Source organism: Cryptomeria japonica, chromosome 2, assembly GCF_030272615.1.
Source record: "Cryptomeria japonica chromosome 2, Sugi_1.0, whole genome shotgun sequence".
Lineage (NCBI taxonomy): Eukaryota > Viridiplantae > Streptophyta > Pinopsida > Cupressales > Cupressaceae > Cryptomeria > Cryptomeria japonica.
The window spans coordinates 242,911,151-242,930,087 of record NC_081406.1 but is presented as its reverse complement, the minus strand read 5'-3'; the positions used below and the strand labels follow the sequence as shown (position 1 = coordinate 242,930,087).

At 37.7% G+C, this 18,937-nt stretch overlaps 1 protein-coding gene across 1 annotated transcript in view; it reads left to right on the top strand.

Annotated features, from left to right (window-relative positions):
- LOC131063287 (uncharacterized) overlaps positions 1-18,937 on the top strand; it is a 166,306-nt gene that overhangs the window by 86,371 nt on the left and 60,998 nt on the right. The window contains exon 6 of the mRNA XM_057997071.2: positions 15,069-15,144. Coding sequence (XP_057853054.2) covers positions 15,069-15,144 — 76 coding nt within the window. The remainder of the gene's footprint in view (positions 1-15,068; positions 15,145-18,937) is intronic.

Here is an 18,937-nt window from a genome sequence, read left to right as displayed (position 1 = left end):
TTGGGCAAAGGCCATCTTCCATCTTCCCAAAATCAACCATATTTCACAAGGCAAACACATTGCAAGTTTGAAACTTGATGGTTGCACACAAATTAGGATTAAGCCTTTAATCCTTGATGACCTTTCTCAAACCGAGTTTCTGCCTGGAATTAATGCTTTCTCTCAAATTTGGTGTTTGCATGAAAAGCACGATTAAGTCATTAATCCTAAAAACCTTCTTTAACCTGAGTTTCAGCCCAAGTTCCACTTCGCCAATCAAAAGTCTTCCATTCTGCCCTCAGAATTTGAGTTTGCAGCAAAACCCATTCGAAGGTCCGAGTTTTCTGATTTTCACTATGCAAGAGAGACCAAACTTGGTCCAAAGCGAACTTTGGGAATCCTAAAGATTTTGCTATGTTCAAGTTTTAGGGAACAAATTTGATAGTTGCATTAAAGAAAGGAATAAGCATTGCTCCTAAAATCTTTCCTAACACCGACATTCTTGCTAGAACTTCCTCAAGTTCGGTGTTTGCATCAAAAAAGGGAATAAGGCTTAATTCCCAAAACCTCTACTAGCACTGAGTTTGGACCCTTAGCTTGAAGTCCAATCCCAAATTCGGTGGTCACAGTCCAAATAGGAATAAACATTATTCCCAAAACTTATCCTAGCATCGAATTTTGTCCTAAATGCGTATTTACAGTTAAAAAAGAACAAGACATTAATCTTAAAACCTGTCATGGTACCAAATTTTTCCTTAATCCTGAAGCTCCTCCTAGTAAGTTTGGTCCACAATAGGACTAGATCCGAAACCTGTTTTAGGTCCAAGTTCCTAGTTTGCTTCTTAGGTTCGAGTTTGGGATCTAAATCCCCTTAGGGATGTTCAAGATTGACTGATAAGAATCCCAATCAGTTGTTAAAATTTGAGTCTCTTTCAAGGTTTGAGTTCCATAATAGAAATTTCCAATGAGTTAAATCTTGAGTTCCAAATTAGAAAATTCATAGTGCAATCCAAATTATCTTCTCATGTCTTAGTTTCCTAAATCGCAGGTTCCCAAGCATATGTTCTAAGCAACCTTCCTTGGTCTGAGTTTGACCAAGATCTCTTTCAAGTACTAAATGCTAAGTGTCCAAAGGATGCTCTGAAGACCAAATTCTATCAAAATGAGTTCCTTCCAAAAATAAGGCAACTGAGTGGTGAAGTCTCACTAAGTAAAAAATATGAAAAGGATTTTATTGTAGGCCAAACAAGAAGGATATTCGAAATACTAGCTCTAGAAACCCTTGAAATAATAAAGTTACTTGTCCTTGCAGGACAAATGAAGTAACCAGATGGCAATTTGGAGACAAAGGAACCAAGGTTGATGAATCACCTGAGGGAGCTAATCATTCGAGTACCTCAAAATGTCGTTTTTCAGACGCACTAGAGGATTGTCGAGGACCAACTGGGAAACATAAATATCATGAGAGCTGTGCTGGTGAAGAACGTGTTGCAGAGCCAAAGACAAAGTATGAAATTGAAATATCACTACCTTAGTGCAAAAGGCCAATGATGCTATTTCCAAAATTTTGGAAGAAAGTGATAGACTACAAAGGTGCTACACGAAACATATAGAGATAGAGATGGAACAACAAGAGATGCCAGGTTTATGATTTATTGCAATGGCAATTAATTTGTTGTAAAATGACAACTTTTGGGCCCAATTTAATGCAATACAAGAAAAACCAAAAATTAGTTAGTCATCTAGCTGCCAATTTTGTCTTTTGTGACAAAAGTTGTTATTTTGCTAGGCTGTCATTTTGTCTTGTAGTGGAAGTAGTTGAAAGGTGGTTGAAAGCTATTGAGATCATTATCTAAAGTCCATTAGGGTTTCTAGAGGGAAAATCTAGGCTGTTGAATGGATTGAATCCTAGCCATTGATTTGAAATGTAAAATCTATAAAAGGCTAGTGCCTCTCTCATTGTAAGGGGTTAGAAAGTAGAAGTTAGAATTAGGAATAAAATAGGAATTGTTGAACATAGATTGTTGTACCAACAGTTGAAGCAAATGAATAAAGCATTGAAGTATGGTGTTTTACCAATTGTCTTCTCTTGTTTTGCATGGTTTCTTTCATCAAATTAGTTGAAGTTCACTGATTTTAATGGTGAAGTGTGAGGGTATTTGGTTGTTTTTTGGTTCATACCATTGGAGATTTGCTGACTATAAGTCTCTGTGCATGGTTAGTCTAAGCCCATTATTGCTGTTACTTCAATTATGAATATTTATCTAAGTTGCACCATAATTGGGTACTTATGTATGTTCATGGCCTGAAAATCTTTTCATTTCCCTTTGGAGATTGCACTATTTCTGTGTTGTTGTGAGTTTACCTCTAACTAAGTAGGACTCAGTTTTGTATGAAGTCTGTCTACCTGCAGCACCAACCATTAATACTATCATTGTCCTTAGATTCTCTAAACCCTATCCATTTGCTCTTTCTCTTAATCAGTTTGAGAAGTGAAGCATCAATTAGATTTCCATATTAGGTGCTAAACAACTTGTGAGATGCGTAAGTTCCCTCGTGATTACCAACAAATCATATCATCACTGAGTTATCCTTAGTTTAGTGAAGGCCTGACACTAGGAACCTTGGGGTTATCTTGTTTGGACAGTTATAAGGCATACAAGATTTCCTTATTCAAGAGAGAATAGGATATACTTTGTGTATTTTGTTCTACGTTTACGGAAGTTCAAACCTCCCCATCAACAATATTGTTGATGAATAATGAAACTTGAGGTCAATTAGGTGACTTGTATAAGTGTTGATGTGTTTTTTATGCACATGCGAACACAGAATAAAATACCAAGGTATCTTATCCTCTCTTGAACAAAGTTTCCCCGAATGCTGAAGATTTCGTCTAAGGATCAATCGAGGCAACTCCAAGGTTCTTGTATGTAGGATCTCTACATGTGGATAAGCTCTTGCGGTGTGATGTGATTTTGCTGGATTAACAAGGGGACTTACATTTGACTGCCTAAGCATTTAATCTGCTGGAACTTGAATCCTATCTGCTAGCTGGAAGATAAAGAAATGGCAAAAGCATAGGGTTTAGAGAATCTATTCTAAGACATAGAATGTAAGCAGATGGATGAACGACTAGGTGGAGTCCTATTGGGCTGGGTCTCACCATCAGGTTTAACAATCCGATACCAACTCAGTACGATCTTCTAAGGGATGCTTTGAATATATTCAAATCGTACACCATCAGACACTGATCACCATTCAAGTTAATGCATGAACAATAGATGCATAACGACTCGAGATTAAGCTCATTCTATGCCATTTGACCATGCAGGGCACCCTTACAATTAGCAAGAGGCTAGTGGCGGATTCCACACGAGTGCATTCAGTAACTTCCTTTATTCAATCTGATTATTTACCATCTAAAATGAAGACTGAACAAGAAACAATGCATATAGCAAAGAAACAACACATTTTACCATAACTTCAATGAAAATGGAGTTCATTTACAATTTAGGCAACAATTGCTTGCCTTCTCCTCCTAATCTACTTTGATTGCTATCTATTCACTATTTCCTTGCTACTAACTATTCTACTGACTATTCCTCCACTATTAACTAACTATTAACCTTTACAAATGAAGAGCCAGAGCTTTATATAGGGAGCTCTTTACAATTCAAAGGCTCTGATTGATTTACAATAAATGGTTGGGATTACAAGATGGAAACCCTAATTAGGGTTTGTTACAACAAACTCCCTTAGCCAATGATAAAATTACATTCAAAACAGGAGAACCAATAAGAAGCAAGGGTAGGTACATCAGAGTTTGTGTCTCCATACATAGGTGTGATTCATCGAATCTGGACACGCTGATGTGGACCTATCTGACTGGATGGACAGTGACTGGGATGCCACCTTGTCTTACACTTGCTCTGTGATGACCTTGGTCGATCCTCCTTTGTCTTTGATGTACTTGATGAGTGGCGCACCTTTCTTTGGCTCCCTTGTGCTTGATGAGGCCTCTTCATGGTCAAGTCACTCCTTTTTAGTAGCTCACTTCGCCTTGAAGTGTTTGTAAGATCTTTCTTTTGACATCCTGTGGTTTCTCCATGTGGTAGAATGAGGTCTTTGCTCCATGCTTGCAACTCTTTGAACTCTTGAAGTCCTTCAACTTGGAAGCACTTTGAGTCTTCTCTTGCATATTTGAAGTGTCCTTGATGATGATGACACTTGAAGGGGTCGCCCTTATCCTGGCCTAATCTCCCTCGAACTTGATTTTATTGATCTGCACAACAAACAAAAGATGATTAAGAATACATGACATATTCATTCTAACATAGCATTTGTTACCTTAAATCATCAACAAGAAGGCATTAGGATCAATTTCGCTCTGGACCCTTTGGAAGGGTCAAGAGCGAAATCTTGCATTTTGCACAATTTTTCATTTCTCAACCTTATCTTACCAAGATCAAATCATTTGCTTCCAAAATTGCTTAGGAATAGGTTTCGCTCAAGGGCCTAGGCAAAACATTAGACCTCCTAGGAATTTTGCTCTGGACCCTTTGGAAGGGTCAGGAGCGAAATTGGCATTTTGGACAAATTCTTCACATTTTGTGACCACAACTCACTCAAATGCATGGCTAAGGATGCTTCTAAGTTCAATCCACCTCAATCAATGCTAGGCTTGATACAAAATTGGGAGCAAAAGGAGGTTTCAAGAAAATTCGCTCTGGACCCTTTGGAAGGGTTAGGAGCGAAATTTGTGATTTAGCCCCAATTCTGTCATTTCCTTTGCTCCAAATCACTTCTCAAGGCAAGTATATATCAACATTCTCTCAACCATGTCATAGGAACAAAGATCTTGGTCTTCAAACAAGGAGTAAATAGAGATTTAAGGAATTTCGCTCTAGACCCTTTGGAAGGGTCAGGAGCGAAATTTGCATTTCTAGACTCTATCCACACTCATCTTGCCTAGGACTTGTCCATTCCCCTTTATCTTATCATACTCAAGCCAACTTGCTCTCACAGTGGTGTCTACTCAATGTTTTTGACAAGAAATTAGGCTATCCTAAGGATTTCGCTCTGGACCTTGGGCAAGGTACAGGCCTCAAGAAAAATTTGCTTTGGACCCTTTGGAAGGGTCAGGAGTGAAATTCTTCCTTAGGCTCATTTCACACTTCTTTTTCTCTTAAATGACCTTAAACTTGTCTTATCAAACCTCCTCTTACCATGATCAAGTCAATTTGTCATCAATTTTACTCAGAATGACAACCATTCAATGAATTTGGTGAAGCATTAGGTCCTTTAGGGAATTTCGCTCTGGACCCTTTGGAAGGGTTAAGAGCGAATTTTGCACTCTTGGTCAACTTCCTAACTCATTCAAGGTCCAAGGGCATTCTCCTAGGTCTCAAATCACTTCAAGTCATTAATCTAGCCTTAATCACACCATAGGAATTATGGGTTCGATCCAAACAAGGAGCAAATAGGTGTTTTAAGAAAATTCGCTCCAGTCCCTTTGGAAGGATCAGGAGTGAATTTGGTGTTTTTGCCCAAATTATTCATTTCCTCATGTTCCAAGTGTATTTATCCTCTTCAAAGATGCCATGGGAGCAAGGTTTGTGATGCAAATTAGGACCAAGAAAGGAAATATAAGGAAATTCGCTTTGGACCCTTTGGAAGGTTTAGGAGCGATTTTAAGAAATTAGTCTTAGGTATCATCCAAACACTCAAATCTCTCCCTCATTCATGTTGCTCTCGCCTCAAGGCATGCTAACAAACCATCTTAAGGAAGTACCTAGCTCAAAACGTTGGATTACAAGTACGTCTTAACCATTTCGCCTAGGTACCTTTGGAAGGACAGGACCTATCTAGCAATTTCGCTCTGGACCCTTTGGAAGGGTCAGGAGCAAAATTTGGAATTTTCACTCAAATTCTCCTCATTTCCTTCAACTTTGTCCTTAGAGTTGGCCTTTGGGTCCTGTTGACGTGTATTTTGTACACAATCATACACAGAATAAAATACCGACAGGCATCTTATCCTCTCTTGAGAAAATAGTCTCTAACTGCTGAAGATTCGCGTAAAGGATCAGTTAGGTAGACTCCAAGGTTCTTTTAGTGGGGTCTCCACGTGTGGACAAGCTCCAGTGGTATGATGTGATTTGCTGGAATCACAAGGGGACTTACATTGAACTTCCGATCTGCTTTGCTGGACACAGGCTCTTACTAACTTGGATTAAAAAAAAAATGGAAAAAAGATAAGGGCGAAGAGAGGATCTAATCCTAATACTAAGAATGTAGGAGCAATGATTGATTTTTGATGAAACTCTAACTAGGTCTTGTTTTGACATCAATGGAACATCTACACAAGACTAGTGCGATCTTCTATGGGAAGCTTTATGATGTTCAAATCCTCACCGCAGGCATAGATACCATCCAAGTTGATGCATATCAATGAAGAGGCAACAAATTGAAATTGAGCTTAGGCTGAATGATTCCAGTTGACTACGCAAGGCAAGTCTGCAATCAACAAACTGCTAGTAGTATGGATGTACGAATTCCACCATCAATCAATCACACTTCCTCCATTCATCTAATTATCTACCATCTAAGATTGAAGACTTCAACAAGAAACCATGCAAATTGCAAGAAAACGACATATTTCACCATTACTTCAATGAAAATGGAGTTTGTTTACAATCAATGGCAACAATTTCTTGCCTTGTCCTCCTATTCTACTCTAATTGCTATTCTATCAACTATATTCTAACTCTTCCAACTATTTACAACTCTCTCTAATCATCTAAAAATTCCACCTTTACAAAATGAAATGCCTGGGCTTATATAGTGCCCACAATACAATTTGATGGCTTAGATCAATTCAAGATCAATGGCCAAGATTTTACAATGAAAACCCTAATTAGGGTTTGTTACAACCATTACATAACATTTAATGCTTGACCAATGATAAAATTGTATTGCTTGGACACATGTCCCTTTTAGAAAAATCGACCAATGGATAGCCGGGGTAGGTACATCGGAGTTTGTGCCACCTTCCATGAGTTAAGTACATTGAATCTGGACATGCTGAGATGGACTTCACTGATTGGAGAAATGATGACTAGGACGCCACCTCATCTGACACTTGAAGCTTGCTAGATATTCAATTTGATGTCGTTGAGAGGCTATCTTTAATTAACTCTTGTTCTAACTCCTTTTGTCCTTGATGTGCAGGATGACGATGTACCTCGCCTTGGAACGCTGGATTGAAAGAGGTCGCCCATGTCTTGGCTTGATCGTCCTGGTGAAGACCGTCCTGGCGAAGACCGTCCTTGATCCGGCTTGATTTTCCTTGAAGAGACCTCCATTTGATGCCTACACAACATTTCAAAATTAGTACCATGATTTTGCAATACATAACATAAATTAGAGAGCAATTTTTTAGGAAACTTAATGATAAGTCCTTTATTAATCATTTCCTAAAAAAGACTGAGCTAAGGAAAAACAAAATAACAAAATTAAGGCAATGACAATCAAAATTCGAAATTAAAACAAGAGATCTTGCCATACCTTACTTGAGAGCTTAACTCTAAAATGCAAAATGAATAAAATTCGCCTAGGCGAAATTGAGGTATAAATAGTCTTCAATGTTATCTCCTCAAAAGATCAATTTCGCCACCTTTGGATTTCAACGTGATCTTCAAGTCTTGCCTCTTTGACAATTCGCTCAAATGGAGTCTCCAAGATATCGCACCACCTTTATTAGTAAACTCCAAATCGCACTTCTCCCTTGTCTTCCTTAATTCGCATGTAGAAGGATAAAATGATGATGTGAAAATGAAATCTTCCACTCCCCATATATAGCGCTTGGATTGCATTTATCCCTTAGGCCGACTTGAGGATATAAAACAATTTTTTAAATGATTTTTAAATGATTTAGCAAGGCCGACCTCCCTTTGTAGCGCTTCAAATTCGATTTTTATTAATTAATTAATTAATTATTAATGCCTTACGTTTTTAATTTGCAAATTTCGATTTTTAATAAAGGCAAAATAATTAATAAAAGATCAACGCCACATTAAATGCCAAATTAAATAGGATTTTCAATTTTTTATCGAACTTAGCATTTAAGGAAAATTTGAATTGCTTATTTGGCGCCAAAACTATGAAAATGAGAGGGACGTACCTCATCGCCCTGGTCCCTTGGAGAGGGACAGGAGCGATCCATGATTTTGTCTTGATTTTTGCATTTTTCACGTTCAACTCCTTCATCTCCACGTTCAACATTAATCATCATGATGAGCTCTTCGAATTTGATTGCCTTGCATGCGTTCATGAGTGTCTTTGGATGTTCATCGCCCTGGTCCTTGTCCAAAGGACAGGAGCAATCTTCAAATTTCCACGTTCAATATGCATCCTTTTATCTTCGATCTTCATTGTGATGTCCTCCAAACGTCGTCCCTTGCCTCGCTTAACCTCACCTTGCTTTGATCTTGAAGGAATATGAGTGCTCTTGATAGGATCGCCCTGGTCCTTGTCCAAAGGACAGGAGCGATGTGAGCTTTTTACCTTGATTAGCAATGTTTGGACGTTCAAAACTCTTGTATGTTATCTTCAAACGATGCCTTAGACCTTGCATTACCTTATGAAATCTTGTTCTTACGTAAATCTTGCACAAAATGACCAATGCATCTAACATCGCCCTGGTCCCTTGGAGAGGGACAGGAGCGATCTATGTCCTAGGATGCGAATTTCATCATTGTGACGACCTTTTAATGTTTGTGTTTGCTAAAGACGCCTTGAAATGTCCCTCGCCACCTTGTCTTGACTTGGATCGACCTTGAACTTGCATAGGAAGTAACATCACCATTGTATCGCCCTGGTCCCTTGGAGAGGGACAGGAGCGATCCTCCTTTTGTAGCCTTTATCTCACTTTGTCAGGTTCCAAGTCTATATTCAACGGATTCGTCTTTCTTCACTCCATTCGTTCATGCCTTGACATTGTTTGTAACTTTGCAAGAAAATCAATTATATCAAAAATCGCTCTGGTCCCTTCCTGAGGGACAGGAGCGAACTAGACATTTAGGACCTTTGTGGACGTCCAAAAAATCTTCATTTTGTATTCAATGCGTCCATCTCATGTTCTTCCTTGCTTTTAAACGTACACTTGTCTTGACATTTGCCTGGATTCTGTCTAATGAAGGAAATCGCTTTGGTCCCTGGGAGAGGGACGAGAGCTACAAGGTACCTCGCCCTGGTCCCTTGGAGAGGGACAGGAGCGATTTTGCTCTTGTGGGCCTCATTTTACTTCATCACCTTCGAAAATTATATTCAACGGATTCGCAATGCCTCCTTTCATTCATTCATGCCTTGAGATCGGTTGAAATTTGGCGAGAAAATCATCTACAACAAAAATCGCTCTGGTCCCCTCCTGAGGGACAGGAGCGAACTTCAGCATTTTGGTCCTTTGTTGACGTTTGATAATCTTCAATTTGTCTTCAACGGGTTCGATTGACCTCCTTTCTTGCCTTCGAACATAAAATTTGCTTGATCTTTGCCCAGATCGTACCTTATGAAGAATTTCGCTCTGGTCCTTCAGTGAGGGACAGGAGCGAATTTGACCCTTCTAGGCAAAAACTTCATCATTTCGTTGTTTTTGATCAAGTCTGGATGCTCTATCATGCTCATTTCGTCCTTCACCATGCCTTTGATGTCTCGATTCGTCCAAACAAGGTCAGGAATGGCTTAACTAAGCATTTTCGCTCTGGTCCCTTGGTGAGGGACACGAGCGATTCGCCTTGGTCCCTTGGAGAGGGACAGGAGCGCTTTTCGCTCTGGACCCTTGGAGAAGGACACGAGCGAAATTTGACTTTTCGCACTCTTTATCAGGATAATTTTAATGGAATATAACATTTAAGTATAAGTGACATTTCCTTCTTATACTTTAAGTTATATTCCATATATACTTTCAGGATGTTTGAGAGTGGTTTCAGACCTCCAGGAGTTATATTGCAAAATCTAGTTTTTGGAGGTTTTTTCAGTTTCCAGACTTAGTCAAATTCCAGGATCAGGACATTCCAGACTTAGCCAAATTTCAGGATCAGGGCCTCACTCAAGCCGGACTTGCCACCCTATTGATTTCCTCGACAGCGCTTCAAGTTATATTCATTTGATAAAATGTACCTCTTTGGACCTTTTCACATCGTCAAGACGTTAAAATCTTGCAAGGACAAAGCAAAATTGGATTTGTAGCTCCGGTCCTTCACTGAGGGACAGGAGCGATTTTTCCCCTGGAGGCATTTCTGTGCTCATGAAAATCTTCAATTTATATTCAATGGAAAGATCTCGTCGTTCTCCATTATTTCAAACGTAAAATTTGTCTGGACTCTGCAGGGACGATGAGATATTTGAAATTGAGCTCCCGTCCTTCACTGAGGGACAGGAGCGATTTTGCTCCTACAGGCCAAAATAACAAGATTTTTCACATTTTAACACTTCACGAGGCGAAAACAAATCAATTCCAATGCCCAGGATCAAAATTCAAAAAAGTCAAAATTTGGTCAAAAATATTCAATTGGACAAAAATTCACATTTCATCTTCAACACTTAGACAAATTTAAGCTCTGCATCAACATTCCAATTGAAAATTAGACCATTCTGGCAAATTCATTTCATTCAAAATTTGCATTCTAGAAAAGGAAACTCAAAAGCCCTCAAAAACGACTGGATTTTGGTCCGAAAAGACGGTAATTAGAACCCTAAGGCTTGACCCTAAATCCAGACAACTAACAAACTAACAAAACCCTAGAAAAAGCAAAGCGAAAACGAACAAAACGAGCAAAAAAAAACATGGGTCCCCATTTGCAATGGGGCGATGTGTGAAAACGTCACAACAGGTCCTTCCTTCATCTTAATCAAGTCCATTTGCCTTCAAGGTGATGTCCACTCAATGCTTTTGATGACAAATTAGACCTTTCTAAGGATTTCGCTCTAGACCCTTTGGAAGGGTCAAGAGCGAAATTGATGTTTTAGGCTCAATTTCCTCATCCCATCTCGTTCCAACTTGCTCACAAGGCATAGATAGGTCATTCCTCACTCAGTCAAGATGTAGGAGCAAGCTTTGAGGTCTAGACTAGGAGCAAGAGAGGAGTCTAAGGAAATTCGCTCTAGACCCTTTGGAAGGGTCGGGAGCGAATTTTGCAAAAAATGCTCAAATTCTTGACCTTTCTCCAAATTTTCAAGCCAGAGTTTGTCCAAGGCATCTCCAAGGGTGGATTCAAGCTAATTTCCCCTCAATTCATGCCTTAAAGTGAAAGTTTTGTCTAGAATAGGAGTCAAAAGGGAGCTAAGGAAGATTTCGCTCCTGTCCCTTTGGAAGGGTCAGGAGCAAATTTAACAATCTAGCTCAAATTCATGACCTTTGGCTCAATTTTTTTGAAGTCTAGACTTGATCATTAGGCGTTTTCCAAGGATAAATAGGTCAGTTTCACATCAATCAATGCCTAGAACTTCATCATTCATCAACTGGACCAATCTCAAACCCTCAAAGGGAAGAATCCTTGAGAACACCTGCTCACATACCTCCATTCACTTCCTTAACTTAATGACATAGGTCTCAAAGGCGAGATTCCTAGCATGATACAAAGACTTCCCCAAACTCAATCAAGACTTAACCCTAGAAGCAAGACCTAGGCCTAACTAAGAGGAGGCTTTCAACAAAGACCCTGACTTGGACCACCTACTGACCCATTTGAGCCTAAGCAGACCATTCTATCCTAATGAGCCCTCTGGTGACTCTCCAATGCAAAGGCTAATAGCCAAGAGCCTAAAAGACCAAGAAAACTAACTGTAGAAAGCAAAAAAGAAGGGGTCCCCATTTTCAATGGGGCAATGTGTGAATATGTCACAACAATAAGTAGACTCTCTCTCCAAGAATCTTGGACAACATACTAGAAATTGGAATTGACTTTGGAACGTGTCGTAGAAGTCCTTAAGACCAACTGAGCTCATTGCCAACAACAAACATCTCTATAGAACATAACCCGCATGCTCCAAGAACCTAGGAGTTCCCCTCATCAAACACCAAGTTGTGGGTCAAAATAGGAGCTAGACAAAAGCTTGCAAATTAGAATAGCTAAAAAATGGGGATATTACACCTTATGGTCACAGAGGATATCGTTGGTTTCTTTGAAATTTTCTAATTTTTCAGCAATATTTGTAGTCTGTATAAAATCAGTCAGACTTCAAATGTCACTGCTTGCTTGTTCAAATGTGATTAAAAGCATAATTATCGTTGTTGGGAAGCATGTAGAGAAGGTTTCTTATGTTTTGACATGCCAAACTTCACTCTTCTGTGATTGTTCTTAATTTTGATCTCATTGGTTTATGAGGCATTGCAAATTAACCTCAAATATGCATGCTAATATGTTGGAGAGTGTGCTTCCCAAGGTTGTCAATTATTTTAGATATATAAGTGATAGACTGCAAGTTGTATGTCAACAACAATATCTAAGTTATAAGCAAAGTTTTACAAGGGTTAGTTCAAGGCCTCTTGTAGTACTTACTATTATACCGATTGCACATTGTTTCAGTAAACCATTAGAATTTTGTGAGAACCTCTGCAAGTTTTAACCAATGGTTTGCACTCAAAGCACATGCTACATACAAAGGTCCTCTACTAAATAGCATTGCTGATCTCTACCTTGTTTGGACATGGAATGAGTTATTTACCGACCGGAATGTGTTGTCTCAATTTTTGAATTTTCAAAAAAATAGACAACCCCTACAAATTTTTACTCAAAATTCGTAGTTATCTTCTCTAAAGCATGTTTTACGAGGTTTAAACCTCGTATTTGTTATTGCAAAATCATTAGTGGGTGTGTTTGTCATTGTTGTCCAAGTCTTGGTTGGCTTTTGTTTTCATTTTCCTTGCTTTTTGTGCAATTTCAGGTTTTGAGTCAGTCATTGCAAGTAGGAACTTTTTGTTCAAACTGCAAGTTAACTTTACTTGCAGTAGGGTCTTGGTTAACCGATTACAAGTAACTTGTAGTAGGCTCTTAGAAACCCAAATGCAAGTCTTTCTATTGCCATTATATTATCACTTCCAATCGGGTCTTTGAAACCCGATTGCAAGCATGTAACCTACTCTCCTTTATTGCAAGTTCCCTTTACTTGTAATCGAGCCTCCAAAACCTGATTGTAAGCTGATATTTTAAGAATGTTAAACATTTTTGCACTTGTAATCAGGTCCTAGAGACTCGATTGCAAGGGTTTTCAATGCATGTAAGGACAGTAAACAAAAGCTAGTGCTGTCATATGTTGATGACAGTAGTGATGTAAATTGAAACGAGTACAATGTCATATGCACAGAGAGAACTTCTCTTGAAGAATCGGTATTACCCCAAGCAAGAAGATGAGGTTGGATTTCGTTGGAAAAGGACATAAGAACCATCAATGATGCAAGTTGATGTTTCTGGACAAATATCCTCACCAATCTTGAATACTTCAAGTGCCAATATCATGTAGCAGCATGAAGCCCTTCTAGACAAAGGATGATATAAATAAAATTGTGTTTTGGACACTTAGATTTGTTTCAATTATGCATTTCTAATTTCCCTTTGACAAATTACATGCAATGCCAAAAATTGTAATTGTAAGTAGTCACATTACTTGCATTCTTGTAACTTGTAATTATATGTAAACAAATTACAAGTTGAAAAACAATAGGACTGTAATTTGGAATAAGTCATAGTTAGTTGTCGAATAAGTCTTTCTTAGCTGGATTTCTCCTACTTTTTGCTCTTAGCCTCTCTCCTATATATATCAGAGGGTGCTCTATATAATTTTTATCTTTTAGGCAAGCAAGAAAACTCTACAGAAACTTACAGCCATAAAAACTTTGTGTTTTATTTTTGTATTTTCGACTTTCAAGTAATATAAGGAGAACACTTGAGTTTTCGGACTTTGTGTTGAGGCTTTGTTCATATATCCATTGTGTTCTTATGTCACAGTGACATACTTTTCTGCATATACTTGAGATTCTAGCAAGTTGTTGAAAGGAACTTTAATTTAATTTCTTGTAGACTTTGTGTTGCAAATATTGAGGATTAAGTTAGCGTAGCGTAGTTAAGTGTTCATAATGGAGAGGAATTAGAAGACTTTGTGCTTATGATTGTTCCTATTTATAGTAGTGTGGAGTTGCATTGTATTGATAGACTTTGAGCTATTATATGTTGTGTATTGTTAATTTATAATCATTGTGGAAGATAGATAGGACAATAGACAAGTGAAGACTTTGAGTTGTGCTTCTATATTCCCGTCTCGGGGGAAGTGACAGAAGACTTTGCACTTTTATGAAAACTTAACTTTCTTTTATATAAGTATCTGTATTTGTTACTCTAGTTGCAGTTTCTTTTCTGAAAAGAGATAAGAATATCATCTTTTCTGAAAAAAAAGAAAAGGATGTTGTCCCACCCAAGTTAGATTAGTGTTTATATATGATAGTTAATTTGTAATAGTAGGAAAGAGAGAGCCTTCCCTTAGAATTAGGAGAGTTTTTAACTCACACTGTGGCTGAAACCATAATTTTGCACACCGTCCTAGGTGTACAAAATTTTCAACCAATAGAATGATGCATCATTTTCAAAAGCTTCAGCCTATGGAAGAATAGATCATCAGTCCAAGAAGACCTCAAACAAGGTTTTCTTTATATAGGTTCTCTTACTGGTGACATTTTTACTCTAAAATATGAAATATGTAAGTAGCACTTTCCAAAATGAAGTTACTGCAGTAAATTTTTAATGGAATATATGTTAAAAGAAATCCATATCTTATATAGTTGACAGAAATTATGCATGCTTAGTTGAATTTGATTATGAAATTGACTGAACAATGTGCATTGGGCAGCAAAAACCTATATCATGGAAAAATATATCCTAATTTTTTACCTAGTGATCACTTGACATGTTGATGGGCTTGGAAACTAATGAGCACAAATTATTAGTTTGTATTGACATTCTTTTATAGATCAAGCTGTAAAAATATGATCATTTACAAAAAAATTCAGCATTAGAAATCAAAATTGTTATTATTTGCAGGTTGGTCCGGCAGCTGCACAATTGTCTCCTTTTGTTGAAGCTTCCCCATTTTTTGAGATGGCCAGAAATACTTCAGGTTATTATTCTTCATAGTAAATTTTAAATTCCCTGGTTTTTTGTCCCCAAATGTATGTAGCTTAGGGATGTGCTTAGGATGAGACTCTTTTTCCTTGCTCTGAGAAATCATCTTTTAATTGACCAAAAAAAATACAAACTCACTATAAAGAAAAAGATCAATGAATACCTTTCTGGAACATTGTATACTTAGATGCCTGTTCTTTCATGAAGATTTTAATTTGAGTTCATTGCCTATATTGTGACCTCTATCCACAAAATGTTTGAAAACCACTAATCAATAAATAAATTTTTATGCCTCACACCTACCTATGTTTCAGTTGAAGTGGACTTGGTTATTAAACAAAACTGTTGACCGCCAGAACTTAGCTGAATGGGACTTTTACTTCTGACACTTCTAATAATTGGACTAGTTTCTTGCATACAGTGGAACTTGATTGTATAATAATTGCTTTTGTTTGGCCAAATTTGTAAATGGGCTTGCTTATTGTGAATGTCAATGGATTTCATAATCGCATGTCAAATTTTGTTAATGCTAGTGAAAAGTTAGATCAATAGTCATTACTCAACTTGAAAATATCATTGCTCTAGCTACAAATGTTAGCTGTTAAAACCTAAGTTGCCGGTTCGGGTTCGGGTTCCGGTTCGGGTTCGAAGAACCCGGTACGCCGGTACGGCAAAATTTTGAAAAGGGGTTTGGGTTCGTTTGGGTTCCTTAGTACAAAAACATGTAAATTTATATATATATATATATTATATATATATATCAAAGCCTATAAGCATGAATTAAAATATGCATGTCACATAGCATCATATGAACAACAAAACAAACATAAACTTGTAATCATAGCATCATGATCATACCATAATTGATAATAGCATCATATACATCAAGTTTAATATCAAAATGACAAAATATTCAAGTATCATTGTTTCAACTTTCAACAATATAAACTTAAAAGTTTAATCATCAAATGGATCATCTAATTCTTCATCCTCCTCCTCCTCCTCCTCCTCATCCTCATTGACATTGACATTACATGAGCCAATGCCACTTGCACTTGCACTATAAGTTGGCTCAATTTCCGAGTCATCAAGTGTCAATGCAAGAAGCTGAGAACCAGGAGCATCCAAATCAGTATGCTCTGGCTCTATATCCCACATCTTTGTTTCCCCTTGTGTGTAGTCATGTTGTTTGTGTGAAAGAAGACGTAGGTTGGAATGCACATATACTAAATTCTCCGCTCTTTTTGATAGCAGCCTATTGCGCTTTACTGAGTGGATGAAAGAATATGTGCTCCAATTTCTTTCTGAAGCAGATGAACTAGCAACCTATGAAGACAAAGTAAACAATTAAAGTTATACATTAATAAAAATAAAATTACTAGCAACCTATGAAGACAAAGTAAACTATAAATAAACTAAAACTTGTAAATTAAAAATTTTAATTAATTAAACTTACTTGTGATAAAACTTTTATAGCGAGGGGTTGTAGGTGTTGGAAGCATGTGCCATGGAAGTACCACCAGCTATGAGCATCTTTCTTGGATCTATGACGAAGTGCATCAACACTTAGACCATTCCCATTTGCGAATTCTATGAACTCATTTGTAACAACATCTCGCAAATCATCATCGGGATATAGTCTAAGAAATGCTGCCTTATACCCATCAGATACTTCTAGATCTCTCCATGGTGGAATCCTTCCTGGTTTATCAAGAAACTGATTGCTATAGTACTTAGGTGTCAAGGCATAGGCAAGAAGGTGCAAAGGAGTGGTCATCTTATTCCACCTCTCTACAATAATTAATTCCAGTTCTTTGAAGAATTTCTCCTGAGGATCATTCTCTTTTTCATTTATAGTGAACTTTATTTTTTCAAGCATTGAATCAATGCCATCATAAATCTCACCTATGCAAGGCCTATCCATGTCTGTATAGCGAATCATGCTCATGATGGGCTCAATGATACTTAGGAGATATGTAACAAGATCCCACCATTTCTCATCCAATATTCTATCCCTAATTTTTCTTGCCCTCTCAGTGCTACTTTGCTTCCATACAGTCCAATTGGTGCTGATCACCATATTGCATAGTGCCACTCTAACTTTCACAAGTCGTCTTAAGACGATTGTGTTTGATGCAAAACGGGTCTCAGCAACCTATAACACAAATTAATGCCAAATTATTAAAAAATAAAGCCAAACTTTAAAGAAGAATACACAATATAGCTTACACAATGATATTATTAACATTGAAAATTCAAAAAAATCAGAAAATGTAAAATTAAATTACTATTTCACTTACCTTCAATAGCTCCAAATTCGAATAGGTTCTAAAAATCCCTTGAGACATGTGGTGGTTTGTGATGAACATCTGGATGTCCTCAGCCTCTGCATACACATCTCTGATCCATTTTATTTTTTGCCCAATCCTTTGTAGCATAAGATTGAGTGAATGTACCGCACAAGGTGTCCAAAAGATGTGATCATAGCGTTGCTCAACCAACAAACCAGCAGCTCTACAATTTTTTGCATTGTCCGTTATGACTTGGACAACATTGCGGGGTCCCACAGACTCAATGGCAGAGTTGAGAATTTCTGCAATAAATTCGCCATCTTTTATTTGGCCCTCACAATCCACAGCTCTCAAAAACATTGCCCCTTTAGGGGACACCGCTATGACATTGATCAAGGGACGGTTTTTAGCATCTTTCCACCCATCTGAAACAATTGTTACACCTGTCTCAACCCACGAATCCCTTATGGGTTTCAATGCATCTTCAACCCTCTTCACCTCTTTCTCCAATAATGTTCCACGTACCTTCTCATAACCGGGGCCCTTATACCCTCTTGGTGCCTCATTAACACTTTTTATCATTTGCTTCCAATATGGGGAGCGAACAACATTGAATGACAAACCATTTGCATAAATGCACCTTACTATATCTTGATCAGCATTGTCTCTACTCTCATTTTGGAATGCGGTTTCTAAAGGCCCTTTTGTTCTTTTACGTGTCAAGGGTGGTTCACTTTGAGGTTCATTTGTGGCAAAGAAGGGGTGGTCTTCTACTACAATACTGGGATTAGAAGGGCCTTGCATTCCCCTTGTTTTCTTTGATGCGGTTTGGTTCAATCTACGGGCTTCCCTCTCTTCTGCCGCCTCATGCTCCCTAATATATTTCATCACTATCTCATCTGGTATAGGTTTACCATTTTTGCCAGGGCATTTTTTGATGCCTCTTCCTTTTATTCCACACAAATGGCCTACCACTCGATAATATGAACTATTACGTTCAATATCACATCCATGGCATTTCCAACGGAATCCCCCACCTCTCGGAAGTTGTTTTATAATGTCCACATATTTCCATAAGGGAGAATTTGGATCATTTCTTTGTTTTGCAATTACTTGTTCATTGCCAATGGAGGAAGATGTAGATGCCATTCTAGTTCCTATGGCAAGAAATAAAATAAACATATTCAAAAACAAAAACTAAATAATGAAAAAAAATTCAAGTTTCATGTTTGACAATTTGTGAAACAAAAATAGTTGGAAAAAAATGTTTAAAAACCTACCTCTTGCTGCCAATGGAAGCTTGAAAATGTATGGAAATGATGCTGCAACACTTGTTGAAGCTTCTAAAATCAGTCTTCAACTCCTCCTCTTTGATCTTGGAAGCCAAATTTTGTTCAACCTCTCTTCAACCTGCTCTCATAAAAAATTTGTTTGCAACACAAATGAGGTGAAATGTGTCAATAAGATGTTTTAGAAGTGTTTTTTAGGTTATAATTT